Genomic DNA, 13,148 nt, shown 5'->3' on the forward strand with positions numbered 1-13,148 from the left:
AACCCAAGCTTCCAAATAAGATCTCATCTAAGAACAATTTCAGGTCCCACTTGTCCAGACCGCACCATTTACTCCATGGGCCTGGACTTCTTAAATCGTGTAAGCAAAGAGCTGAAGTCTGAATTACTCTCTGACCACATGAGTTATATGACCAGGATTGAGAAACAAAAGAAACCTCAGGTCTGGCATCATCATTCCAGACTCCATTGCAAGGCTGAGGACAGCATTCTCCTTTGGTTTATTGTCTTGAAAAGTGCTTCTGATCAGTATCATCGTTGCTACTCTGAATTTTGTCTGTGTGAACAAGAGCTCAGCCTTTAACTACCAAGCCAACCAAAGCAAATAAAGGTCGCCTAAGAGGCTGTAGCACCTGCACTTTGTAGTGGTGATACAAGAATATAATGTCTCTATTATTAAAACAACCACTTCAGCTCTTCCCAGATGCATGAGACAACAGTTCTGAGACAAGAGCAGTTACGCAGGTCAGCTCATTTTTCCAATTGTCCATCCTGTTTTGGAATGAAAATGTAAGCAGTGCCATGGAGAAAGGAAGCCTGGTGTTTGGAATCGATACCATCATATTGCTGCATAATGTTTCAGGACTGTCTGGGCCTATGTGTACGATGGCACGGAGAGAGAGGCAGGAGAATTACAAGACAGTGGCTTCCTTAAAGAAAAATAAAGATACTTTTTTCCAGACAGCACTGGGCCAGGACAGCTCTAAGTGAAGTTAGAGGAAGGCAATAGCAACGAGCCTTTGTCAAGGCTATTCAGAGTGCAGGGGAAATTCAGCTGCTACTTTTCTAGAGCAGCAAAACTTTGTGCCAGTGCTGCAGAGTTCCTCCAGTAGCTCAGCTCTCAACACTACAAAGACACATGCAGCTTCTCTCTAGAAGACAGCAAAAAGACATTTGTGGCCCTGGCATGCCTCCCTCCCCTGAAGCCAAGAACTTGCAGTAAGGATTTCCTCTTACCCCATATTTGTCCATCTGCAAAATGATCTTCTGCAACTGAGCTGTTTCAGTGGCAGCTGAACTCCGCTTGTACAGCTCGATTATGCCAACCACTTCCTCCTTGGAGATCTCCTTCTCCAGCACAATGCCGTTGTCTTCTGGAGAGGCAAGGAAAAAAAAAAGAGAAAAAGAAGTCGCCGAGATGAACGTTGCTTCATCAGCCGCTATGATAATCCTGGAAGGCAAAGCTTAACAGCACACAGGACCAAGCCGGACGTCAGGCACAGTCTGTACCTACTTGGTGACTAGAACATCTATGTCCTTGTCCCCCGACAAGGCAGGGAAGAAAAGTTAACTAGTGTGTAGGGCCAGCAAGCAGCTCAGCTTTTTAAAACATCAGGCTCCTTGGTATCTTAAAAAAAATCTTGTAGCTTTTTGCTTGCCTGTAAATTAACTAGCAAACCAGCTAATCACACAGGAATTGCTGCCTTTTGACCTTCGACTGCCTAACACGGCTTGGGAGTTAAGTGCTAACAAATGTCTTTCACTGCACCCTTCAAACTGAGCGCAGGAAGGACCATGATGAAAAGTGTTTCTGTGATTAACAACGCCTGGCTCCTATGGGCCTGTGCCACACGTTTGGATCTTCTGGCACCGAAGAAAGATGAGGGGCTGATCAAAGCTACTCCCGTGGCTGGGGCCTTCACCATGTTTCTGCAGGGAAGATTGGCATTACATGTATGCTTGCAGTAGCTATATCTCCTTTCTGCAGAAAAGTGTAAAGAATTATTAAGATTAGTCTGCACGGAGAATGAATAGAAAAGTCTGGGTGTAGATCACCTGAAGGAATAGCAGGAGAAGGGCTGTAAGAGATTAATGTGTTTATGGCACCTAAATTAGCAGGTCATGAAGTTACATGCAGTTTCAGACGCCCAGCTCAGGAGACAAAGGACAGTGAGTAAAACTGATGACTCACAGGGGTGAGGGGATGGAGAGACTAGTCACTGTCAGTTCCTAAAGGGTACGGAAAGGTATGTCCAAAACCAGCACGTAGTCTCAGTCTAAGTACAACTCGGAGATGTGAAAAGAAGTGGTTAGGCAGCGTCCCTTGTCCTCCATGTCATGGCACAGAGTGCTGGCAAACCACTTGGATCCAGCATCTTGGTGCCTGAATGCTGGACAAGCCGCTTGGAGACACGTTCTGGTGCCGGTGAGTATATTAGTGAGGGAGGGAAATTGGTTTTAAAAGAAAAATCACCTTCCCTTCCTGCAAGGTCTCTTGTTGAGCTTTGCTACGTCTTTGCTGGAACGTTTCCTAGATTTCTTTCATGAAATGCATGCGGATGTCCTATCTTTAAATAATTTGGTTGAAATGGCTCAAGTAGTTGAAGTTTACATGTGCATGCACACACACGCACCCACAGATAAACACATGCATATACACGCACACTTTCGGGGGAGTGGTGGGGGAGAGATGAAGGGCAGAGCAGAAAGGCTGGACAGAAATATCACACAAAAGCATAAGAATGAGCTTAGGAAGTCAGGCTAAAACAAAAATCTGGCCTTTGCTGGCCAATCCCATTCTCCCCTACAGACATAAGACACCAGGGAGAAGAGATACAATGTTGTAGGTTGGCCAGTCCTCAGTTCTGACCTTCTGAATCTTGGTTCTTCCGAGTGTAGTTCATGCGGAAGACGAAAGCATCCAGAATAAAAGCCACAATGATGGTCATCACCACCTGGGAGAGGACATGAACAGAAGAGATCAAGAGGCTGCTGCTGGGAGATTCTTCCAGCCCAGTTCAACACGAAGCTGAGCATTTGGTCTGTGCTTCCACTCCATGCTCCCCAGCTCCTCCATGGCAGAGGAGATGCACATCACACATCTACCTGTGAGTAAACTGCTAACAGTCAACCACAACGGGGACAGAACAAAACTCTGTGCTGCCCTAGTCCTTACCCCAGGCCCAGATTTGTGCAGCATCAGCTTTGTCAATGCCCATAAATTCAACTTTCTGCAAGTGATGTGGACTCACACCTGTTTCTGGAAGACGTTTGTGTAGAAGAGCAAAGTTGTCTTCATTTAAGGATGGAAGCTCCCTCTGGAACACAGTAAAAGCTGTCTCCCCTCCTCATCCCCACTATTTAATGCACGAAGCATGTCCAGAAACCTACCATGGTCACAATATAGAAGATCATGAAGTAAAGACGGCTCCAGTGAGTGGTTTGAGATGTCACCCCTTCCTAAAGAGGAGAGGGAAGAAGTCAGTAGCGCACAAAAGAAGGGAGAGTCTGCTGTTAACTGCTTGCCAACAGACACACAGCAGCATAAACACTCTCTATCTCTCATTCATGGCTCCACGGTTAGCCCCAGGGACTGCCTGTGCAATGCTCAATGCCCCAACTGGTCCTTGCAGCTAATCTGCCTCTCAAGCTAAAGAGAGAGGCTCCTATATGCAGACATGCAGAACATTTAAAGCCTGTGGCTGTATGAACCATCGCTGCTATGCGAACACAGCTTGGACAGCAGGATGACAAGCTGGAATACAGAGTGACTTCACTTGTCCAGATTGCGAAACCTGGCCTGAAGGTTGCTCAAGATTCGCAAGAAAACATGCCCAGCAGCATGCCAGAGGTCAAATGTCACCCAAGGATCAGGAGCAAAAGATGTCTGGTGACAAGAAGTGACAATGTTGGGCCCATCTCCAATCACAAGGGGAAGAAAGCAGTGGTGGCATGGAAGATCTAGCCCAACTGGCAAAGAGCCTGTGCTGTCTATACGCACAGGGTAGCTGCGGTTTACTTACCATGATGATGTACCAGTCATTGACGACTGTCAGCTCAAACAGCGTGACTATACACAAGTGGGAGAAAAAATACAGACAATTGCTTTATCCATCCTGACCTACTTTACAGTGATTCTTAGACAAAGTGTTTGATAAGGAAGACTGACGCAAGACACCGAAGTTTCGATACAACCAGCAAATCCAGAGACAGAATGCAGACCCTCATCATTGCAGTTACTTCATACAAAGGGGGTTAGAACCACAGAACCAGGAGCATGGCTTAATCTAGATTTCTTAAAAAAAAAATCAGAAACAGACCTGACTCTTTCCACCAGCAAGCATGGAGACCTCTGAAATCTCCAGGAGATAAGCATCTCTGCTCACACATTAAGAAAACCATAGAGAGTAATCAACACATTCAAATTATTCTTCATCAGTGGGTTTAAAGAAATGTATTAGCACCACTACCGGTTCTTTAGAAGGGTAGTGACTTAAACATCTCTGGAAGTCTGGTCCGATCACCAGTCAGAACAGATCTGCTGGCTTCACACCGGCTTTTAAGAGATGTCTGCTTACCTTGCAAAACAGTCATGGCACAATTAGCCAGCTGCAGTTCTCCAAACAGAAAGAGCAGGATGCTGAGTGTTTGAGGTGCATTAGTAAGACTCCCTGGGAGAGTCCCAGGCTTACATGAGCATTAGAGTCCTGCCATCCAGCTCTGCAGGAACCCAGATGCGCTAAGGAATAGTCTCTGCTACAGACAAAACTGCCCTTACCAAAGCTGTTCAAAATGTTGTCGAAGTTGTTGAGATAGTAATAACCTTCTTCCACAACCGTCTTGTTGCCAACTGTATGATTCACCCAGCGGTAGGAATCTGCGACTGTGCTTGTGCTGGTTGGAGAAACCAGGACAAAGAATGAGAAGAGAAGTGAAAAAGCAAGGAAAATCTCAAGAGTTATAAATACTAAAACACTTAGAAGGTGGTGAGCAGGGTGGCAGTTTCTGCCTCTTGGCCAACACTTGCCTTTTTCTCTGAAAGAAAGCCTCTGTCCTTCACAGCTCAGCACAAGCCCAGGGACCACATGGAGTCTTTCTAATCATTCAGCAAATATTATACCAGTGAAACTGAGTGCTTGAGTTAGACTCCCTGGCTCACACCCTTAAAGCTTGGCATTTCCAAGTGGTCTGCCACCATTTAAGATGAAAAGGGCACAGGACAGCTTAGCTTCCAAGACCAGGTGAATTTATCTTGTACAAAGTGAGGCCTAAATATGTAACACGTCTAGCAGAGCAACTCTGGTGTCACCAAGATAAAAATCTCAACTTTGCTCTAGAGCAGCTGTTACAGGAATTTCCAACCACAGTATCATGAATAAATCCTCCCAGTGCAGCTACCTGAGGTGAGTTACGGAGCTTATTAAAACCAGCCAACCCCACCACAGAAGTCTCTCCCTTTCTAAATGAAATGCAAAAGCCATTTCATCCAATCTTACCTAGAGAAGTGAAGTGTCTCCCCTAGATTTTCCCAGCACGCTGCCTTAGCTGCAAAACCCCATTCAGACCCATCCTCTGGCCCCTTCTGCACAGGCAGACAGAGCTGCCAGAGGCACTGCTACTGGCTGTGCACCAAGCCCATTGCGGAGGGGGATGGATTTGCAGTACTCACTTGCAGCAGTTCGGGTAGACCACGCCAGCAAAGAACTCCATGCCAACAATGGCAAAGCAATAGTAGAAGATCAGCAGGGTTAAACCCAGGCTGGAGGCAAAAACAGAGAGATTACTGTGCTACTCAAGAGTTGCTAAGGCAGGGAAACACAAAGTCACAGGCTGGTTTCTCTGGAAGGAATTCCCAATGGATGGGAAGCAGCACTGAAAACCCCAGACCACCCTCCCTGCCACTGTGGCTCTGCAGTTCTTCGCCTGGTCTCATTCAAGAAGTCCTTGGACAAGGAGCTTGCCGCTTGCCGAAGAGAGAAACTAAAGAGCAGCCTGGATTCCCTCCCAGTCTGTCTTTTTCTGGTAAACAAACATCTCTCCACAGTTTCTTCAATAAAGAACAACACACACTGGTTCTGCCCTCTCCACGTCCTTGGATGGAGGGACTGTGCCAAGAACAGAGTTCTCTAGCTAACACGCTCTCCTCAGACCTTCTTCAAGGGAATGAGGCCTGAGGATGCCCCACTCGAACACCAAGCTCCTTCTGCCCCACCATTTCACAATGATGTTCTTGAGTGGCTGTACTAAGGACAGGGAAGCTTCTGGGGCTGAGTATATTCACGCCAATGTTCCTCTCAAATGGGCCTCCCCTCTCACCAAAAGCTGGGACGGGGGAGAGAAATTAAACAAGCATTGACTCTTAGTTATCCTCCTAACACAAAAGCAGGAGGAGGCCCAGGGTGCTGAAGTGTTGCTTATTGCACAGTGCTCCAAGAAATTGGAAGATTAACACTCCACCGCAGCACACTGAAGAATCAGTAGCAATCAATTGACAGATCAGAGCATAAACACCTTTAGCAGGTTTGACAGGTCCCTATCCTGACCCCATCCCTAGACACTAAACCTTCACTCCCCTCTCCCTGCCATCACCCAAAGAGAAGAAGTTAGTACCTGGCCATCCGGGGGAACAACTCAAACATAGTGTCCAGGACATTTCTGTAGCGTTTCTTCAATTTAAATAGCCTGAAAGGAAAAGCCAGTAGTTACCTACACACCGCAACTTTCCTGCTGTTGTTGGAAATAGTTAAAGAGAGTATCACAGTTCCTTGTACCTCCCAGGTCAAGGAACAGTAAGGTTTCCTGACACCAAACTCACAGGATCTGCTCTTGCTCAAGTGGTCTCCGCTCACCTAACAATGTCCTGCTGTCCCATCGGAATGTTTATGACACATTCAACTAAGTGCTTACAGGATTGAGGAATCTCAAGGAAAAGTCTACGTCTTTTTAGACAGCATGATGCATAAATAGCTATTTTAAAAAACCTAAAAATCATAAGAATTTAAACTAGTCCTGTGTACAGGGTCAGGATTCATTACTCCTTTCCTCAGACACAAGCTTTTCTGTGTTTCCCCCATGACCTAATAAAAATTGATGAAAGAAAACTACATTGTGCCTGCTAATTTAAGATTTGGCAACTCCAGCCTTTACAGAGAAACACAGCTGCCAAATGCAGGCTTTGGCAGGGGAGCGACAGAGAAAACCCCCCCCCCCCCCGCCCCTTGAGTGTCATAAAGTGTTCTTTAAATCCTCACTGAAGAGCTAAATTACATTAGCTTGTTTTTAACAAAACAACATTTTGCCTCTCAAATGCCTTCCACCTATGGCTCTCAAAGTGTTCTGTGAAGGTGAATATACCTCTAACAGCCTCGAAATGCGAGGGTTAATCAGACCCATCTTACTGAGCTGCAGAGAGGTTACAGGCCACAGTCTTGCTTGGAGTGCGAGATGCAGTTAGAGCAGGGTTGCACTTCACCCTAGAAAGCAGCATCCTTTGAAAACTGTAATTTCTGGTAATTCAGTGGAAATTATTAAACTGGCTCAGACTGTCTCACCCTGACAGAAGAGCTTTTCTCTGAACAGCATCAGACAATTTAGAGGAGGTGTAAGAACCCCACGAAGGCAGACACAGGATAATCTGCCCCCGGTAAATCCCTTGATCTCTATTAGAGATCAGCTTAAGCTCCAAAGCACGGGGTTTCATATCCCATCCCAAGTTTTTGTTATCGTTCATTTTGATAACTCTGGCTAATCTCATTACCCCACGCAATTCCTGTTTGCCATGGTCACGTACCCACAGAGCAATCCCTGCCCTCGCCTGGTAAGGAGCTCGGTCCCCATTGGGACTGATGGAAAACCAGCCCGGCTGTTTTCTTCCCCGCCTGCTCTCTGCACCCCCTGCCCAGCCTTCCCGTCTCACCTCAGAAGCTGAAGGGGTCGCAAGACCACAATGAAGTAGAATGGCTCCATGTTAAACGCCAGTGCCATGAGCCCCAAAAATGCAAACAGGGTGACTGAGAAGTCAAAGCTAGAAAGAAAAAAAATGTAAAATAAGAGCAATGATTTATCACTAGTGTTTCAGCAGAGCAGAGGTACTTGGTGCTGCTTCAGCCTAACAAGATGCACAAGGCCAAGGGCAGAAGGATTATAATAGCCTGCTGATGGCCTCATCTACAGGCCTAAAAATTCATCTCAGAAGCCAGTCTTTCTAACCCAACAATTTTTGCCATCTCTCTCTCAAAACGTCAGTGTGCACTTACAGATTCCAACCCGAGGACAGGTACTCGACAGGCCCCAGTCCAGTGGTCTTCAGGAGCAGCTCCACGCCATAGACTAAAACAAGACGACAGCCATGGACAGAAATAAGCAGCGTCACATGGAGGGCTCATGCAAAGGGTTGCCCTCAAAGATGTGTGGTGCTTTAAGTACAGGACTGCCGAACGTAAGTTTAACAGACTCCCACCCATCCTCCTCCTTCTCAGTGAGATGCCAAAAAACCATTTTCCCTCCAAATCAACACATTTTCCTGTATTCATGGTGATTTCTCTTCAGAGCAGTCTACAAAGCTGTCAGTTGGCTAACACGCTATAAATGCCGAGGCACAAGCTCCTGTAGGAAAGGCCACAAAGTGGTGTAGGGAATTCAGTCCTGCCTGTTTATTTCCTTCTATCTCACTGGAACATATCCACATCCCATAGCCTAGCCTTGACCTGCAGGGAGAGATCCTTTCAAAGAGGAGCCATCCAAATACTTCACCCCCTGTCCTGGCAGCACCTTGTGAGCCTGTAGGTTAAAGACTGCCACAATAACATGATGATGCCCTGTTTCAGTCATCCCAAAGTCCTTCTTCCCAGGTTCCAAGGTGGGAGAGAAGTGAAGAGTTGGACGACAACATCCTTGTGAAAAGAAGTGTTGCAGAGCGCCTCTGCCTTCAAACTTTCATGACAAGTGTTTTGAAGACTAATGGCCAGGGAACCACTAGAGCTACCCAGCAGTCAAATAAGAGGTTAGCAACCTCTCCTAGATTCTCCAAAGAACCTCCTGCTGCAGTTTTACACGCTATTTTGATTCAATGGAGCTATACTTTTCTTCTCCTCTTGAGCAAGAGACACTGGCAGGAGAAGGGAAGTAAATTTACATGACTGAAGAGTTCCATGGCAGTGCAATGAACCAGCACGTGCAGTTACAATTGCTTATACCGGGGCTAAAAAGGAAGACTAAGGTACACGTTTATGGAGGGGATGACGTTTAGTTAGAAAACTCAGCTCGTCAACTAGTTCATCTAGTCCTTTCAGACTTCTCCTCAGTGTGCCCTTGCACTCTGTACTCCAACAGGACTGCCTTTCTTTGCGTGGCAGAGAGCCAGCTCACAGCTGCAATCAGATCAGAGCTGGTAATGCCTCCTGGAATAGGCAGTGCAGCACAGAGCAACGTGAGCAAACTCCACACAGAGCCATCACAAGTCTGGAGGAGCTTATCGCTTTGCACGCTGTGCCTAACAAAACAAGGCTATTCTGCTCTCAGGACTGAAGCCAGCTTTAAGAGTAATACAGCAGCTCTTGCAGAGAGTTGCACCAGAGGTGAGAGGCTCCCCAGACTGCAGTGGCTCAGGGAGCTGTGTAACAGTGCAGCAGTGTTCATGTGGGTCTGTGTGGATGCTGACGATCCCTGCCAGGCACAGCATTGTTCTAGGCAGAGTCTGTACACCTGTGGCTAAGTTTTAACTTCAAACTGAATAATCTTCTGGGAACAGAGCTGTCTATTCCCCTCCCAACTCCTTATGAAATGACACAGCTCTGCTGGGAGGTGTCAACTTACTTGTGAGGAAGACTATGTAGCTCCATGGGACATTTCTGGAGAAGAAATTCCCTCCTGCAAGACACAAAAAGAACTTTTTCTAGCCTTCCCTTTATTCAATCCCCCAGCATCACAGTCATGAAACAAGCTGCGATGTTTCCTACCTTGCAGCATGAAGGTTTCAACAAGAATCCAAATTCCATTCACAGCCACCACAGTATCTGGAAAACGAAGTAAAAACCCATAGCAAAAACACTCCTGGACCAGAGGACATCCATTTCCTAGGCTAACGAAAAGAGTACAATATAGGACAAGCGGCAGGGTCAGTGTTTCCAATTCAACTAACAAACTGAACTCATAACTTGGGAGAGTTGCAAAACTTCTACCCTGAGTTTTCCCAGGCCTTTAACAGATGCAGTACCTTTATCTGCAGAAGGAAACAAAACTAAAACAAAACAATGGTCTGAATCATCTCAATAGTTTTTACCCATAATTATCTTACATTCTGCCATGTTATTACATGCATATTTCAGCTTCCTCCTAGTTCTGGAGCAAGATCTTGAGAACCACTAGCAGTGCAGGACAAAGGAAGAGTCCCCAGCAGTGCAGGACAAAGCCCTCTCGGCTTGGATCTATTGCTTCTCCCCAACATTCAAATCCTGAGAACCGAAGGTGCAGGACTTCTTTTCACTCAGATCTCCTCACTCCACCCCACCCCACTCTCTTCAGTTTAGCATCCTAATTGACAAAAAACATCTCCTCCAGCATTCAAAAAAACCCCAAATTACTGAGTAGGAACAGATCGAGTAGGAACAGTAGAACATAGCGAGCAGCACCACAAATAAGCACTCTTTCTCCTCTAGAGAAGAGGAGCACAGAATCTTTCTTGCAGGCAGTACAGTTACCAAGCAATCCCTCCAGCAACAAGGATGCTTGCACTTTCTCAAGTGCAAACAGAAGAAGGGGGTTGACTGGTAAGGCAGTTCCTTACCCAGCATCCTTCAGCTGCAAGATAAAAACCTCAAGGCTTATGAAAGCTAACCACCAACCTACCCAAGTGCAACAAGCTGACTCGTACAGAATCACACCCACAAGTGCTTTATGAAGCAGTGAACCAATGAGCCTCTCCAGAGGACTCAACGCAGTGAGAGCTGAGAGCCCAGGCTGCAGCAGCGGTCAGAACAAGCATGCAGCTCCCTCCCTCTCCATCAAAACTGCCAAATTTGCACACAAGCCATGGCTCAAACCAAAGACCAGGCCCCACCATGCTGAGTCCTTGGAGGGGCTGAGACAGACAGAGCATCCCAGATCCACACGATGAAGGGAGCCTAGCAGAGAGACAGCTCGTTACTTCTACTTACACATGGTGTATTGGAACACACGGGACTTCACAAGGATGTTGATGCCTGCGTGAAGGAAAGTATGACAAACCAAATGTTTACACGATCCTCCATGCCTCACACGCGGCTTCCTCCATCTTCTCCTTAGAGACATTTTTCATACCAATCCTCAGCACAGAAACTAAGCAGATTAGCAGATTATTAACTTTTACTTCTTGGGACCAAGTTCAAATTTCCTCTAGAATTTTAGCAGCAATGAACTCACTATCCTTAACCCCCAAGATGCCTTTTTCTTCTCTATGTGCTAGGTCTGTGGCGTGGACAGAAGTAAATGCAGCTGCTGAAGCACTGCCCATGTTTGGAACAACATATATGCTGTCAAGGAGGGATGAATGCATCAGCAGAGATTCGTAGGACTCCTATGGTTTGCTGTGTGTTTGGATCAAGATGTGTTAACTGTTTCCCACTAGCATACAACACTGAAAAAGAATTGCAGATACGTTCTTATTTCTGAATGGCTACATTCAGTCAGGAAACCTGGGACATGGGAGATAAATCACATTTGCAAAACAGATTACACTGATGGGTATTTCAGACCTCTGTCCCCTTCCCAAGCAGCTGCACTTGACCTGTACGAGTGCTGCAACCACATCTTGGGACTAGGAAGCCTAGCATCTTTTGTGAAAACACAAATCCCACTCCACAGTCTGTGAGTTGCTGCCTGGGATATGGAGAAACTCTATAAACTCTACTAGATTCAGCAATCATAAATCCCCACCTAACCTCTGTGCTGAAAAAGGAACACAGCCCTCCATGACCTCAGGGTCTGGCTCGCTACAGAGCTTCTGCCAAAAAGTCTCTTATTTTAAGGAAGCTGGGGTTTGGGTCAGAGCACAGGGAATATTTACATGACAGAAATCTTCCTTGGAGACTCTGAATACAAGGCTCTGGCCTTGGAGGCTCTGAATACACAGAGAGTTGGTTGGTAGGCCTTCCCTCAGCTGTTTACCAGGGACATAAGAGAAGGTCCCTTCAGAGGACCCTGTCTTTGTAAAGAAATGCTTTTCCTGTTAGTTGAACACATGCTGTCATGAAAACACAGCCTGTTACCTTTAAAAATAAGGAATGCTGTCCGTGGAAGGTCATCAAACCAGTGCTCGCGATTTCGTTTTGCCTGGAAGCGGAACAGCCACAATGAGAAGTCAATGCTACATCCATACAAAAAACGTGCAGTGATGGAGACCCACCTTATCCCCATCATCTGCTTCTTTAGATTGCCTTTGTGTCTCACCCACCTTCTCTTTAATCACTGGCTTCCTTTGCTCTCCCTCCCACACACACTTCCCCTCTTCTCCACCCAATAAATACTTACTTTCCATTTTAAGCCAACAACTTCATAGAAATTGTAAAAATCCTTTAGACTGCAAAACAGAAAGAAGCATTTGATCAGAGCCTTGGAGTTGATTAAATCCTTAATTGTCCTTGTCAGGCATCATCAGCAGAGAGTCCCTGGAAGTTATTAACTCCTTATTAGAACTGCAACCACAGCTGATATAACTCAACACTGACCTCTTCCCCATCTGGCCAGAGGTTACTGACTGACAGTAGCCAGAACAGGGTGCAAAGCCTACCTTCTTTCTGTAAGACTACAGCCCTTAGAGGAAACTCTGACTCTACTGGACTCCAGAATTTTACCACTGAGAGGAAAGACCTGAGGCTTAGATAGCAAAATCCAAAGGATAGAGATTGTACTGTTCTTCAGTCTTGGACTGTCTTAGTTACTTGTACAGTCCTTTTCTAACATCTTTGCACATTTTCTTTTCAAGGTAAAAATGAAATTTGAAAAAGGATATGAAAGCAAAGAAACTCATAAAACATGAGTGCCTGTCTAGGTGCTCAGGGTCAGGCCTGTAACAGCTTTTAGGTGTCTGAAAGTGAGGATGCTGAGCTTCTCAGACTCTTACCGGTGTCATTAGGTACCTAAATTCAGCCCTTCTCCCTATGCCATTTTCAACACTTCTCTGTGGCACTTGACTTTAAGGAGAAGCATTGGCATCAGTTTCACGGGAGACTCACTCCGAGCCTGTCTGTGGCCAGAACAAAGGAAAAGGAAGAGAAGGTCTCCTGCTCTAATTCCCTCTACTTCCATGCTGGCTGGAGTTAGCTGCACCCACCCACCAGAATGGTAATTCTCTGCCTCATAACACAGAGGATGACAGTCCTGAAAGCACCAGCAGAACCAGATTTTAATTAACAAAACCCTGGGGGACACAGCCAG

The 13,148-nt window shown here is 46.1% G+C and overlaps 1 protein-coding gene across 5 annotated transcripts in view; it reads right to left on the minus strand.

Annotated features, from left to right (window-relative positions):
* The window catches only part of TPCN1 (two pore segment channel 1), a 49,525-nt gene that overhangs the window by 4,512 nt on the left and 31,865 nt on the right, over window positions 1-13,148 (minus strand). For all 5 annotated transcript variants that reach the window (XM_072879832.1, XM_072879830.1, XM_072879831.1 and 2 more), the window contains 14 exons: window positions 12,243-12,291; window positions 11,981-12,044; window positions 10,892-10,936; window positions 9,695-9,751; window positions 9,552-9,605; window positions 7,994-8,066; window positions 7,654-7,761; window positions 6,348-6,419; window positions 5,407-5,496; window positions 4,516-4,631; window positions 3,761-3,807; window positions 3,129-3,197; window positions 2,608-2,692; window positions 975-1,111 (listed from right to left, as the gene is read on the minus strand). In XM_072879832.1, the coding sequence (XP_072735933.1) occupies window positions 975-1,111; window positions 2,608-2,692; window positions 3,129-3,197; window positions 3,761-3,807; window positions 4,516-4,631; window positions 5,407-5,496; window positions 6,348-6,419; window positions 7,654-7,761; window positions 7,994-8,066; window positions 9,552-9,605; window positions 9,695-9,751; window positions 10,892-10,936; window positions 11,981-12,044; window positions 12,243-12,291 (1,066 nt within the window). The remainder of the gene's footprint in view (window positions 1-974; window positions 1,112-2,607; window positions 2,693-3,128; window positions 3,198-3,760; window positions 3,808-4,515; window positions 4,632-5,406; window positions 5,497-6,347; window positions 6,420-7,653; window positions 7,762-7,993; window positions 8,067-9,551; window positions 9,606-9,694; window positions 9,752-10,891; window positions 10,937-11,980; window positions 12,045-12,242; window positions 12,292-13,148) is intronic.

This window comes from Ciconia boyciana, chromosome 15 (assembly GCF_034638445.1).
Source record: "Ciconia boyciana chromosome 15, ASM3463844v1, whole genome shotgun sequence".
Taxonomy (NCBI): domain Eukaryota; kingdom Metazoa; phylum Chordata; class Aves; order Ciconiiformes; family Ciconiidae; genus Ciconia; species Ciconia boyciana.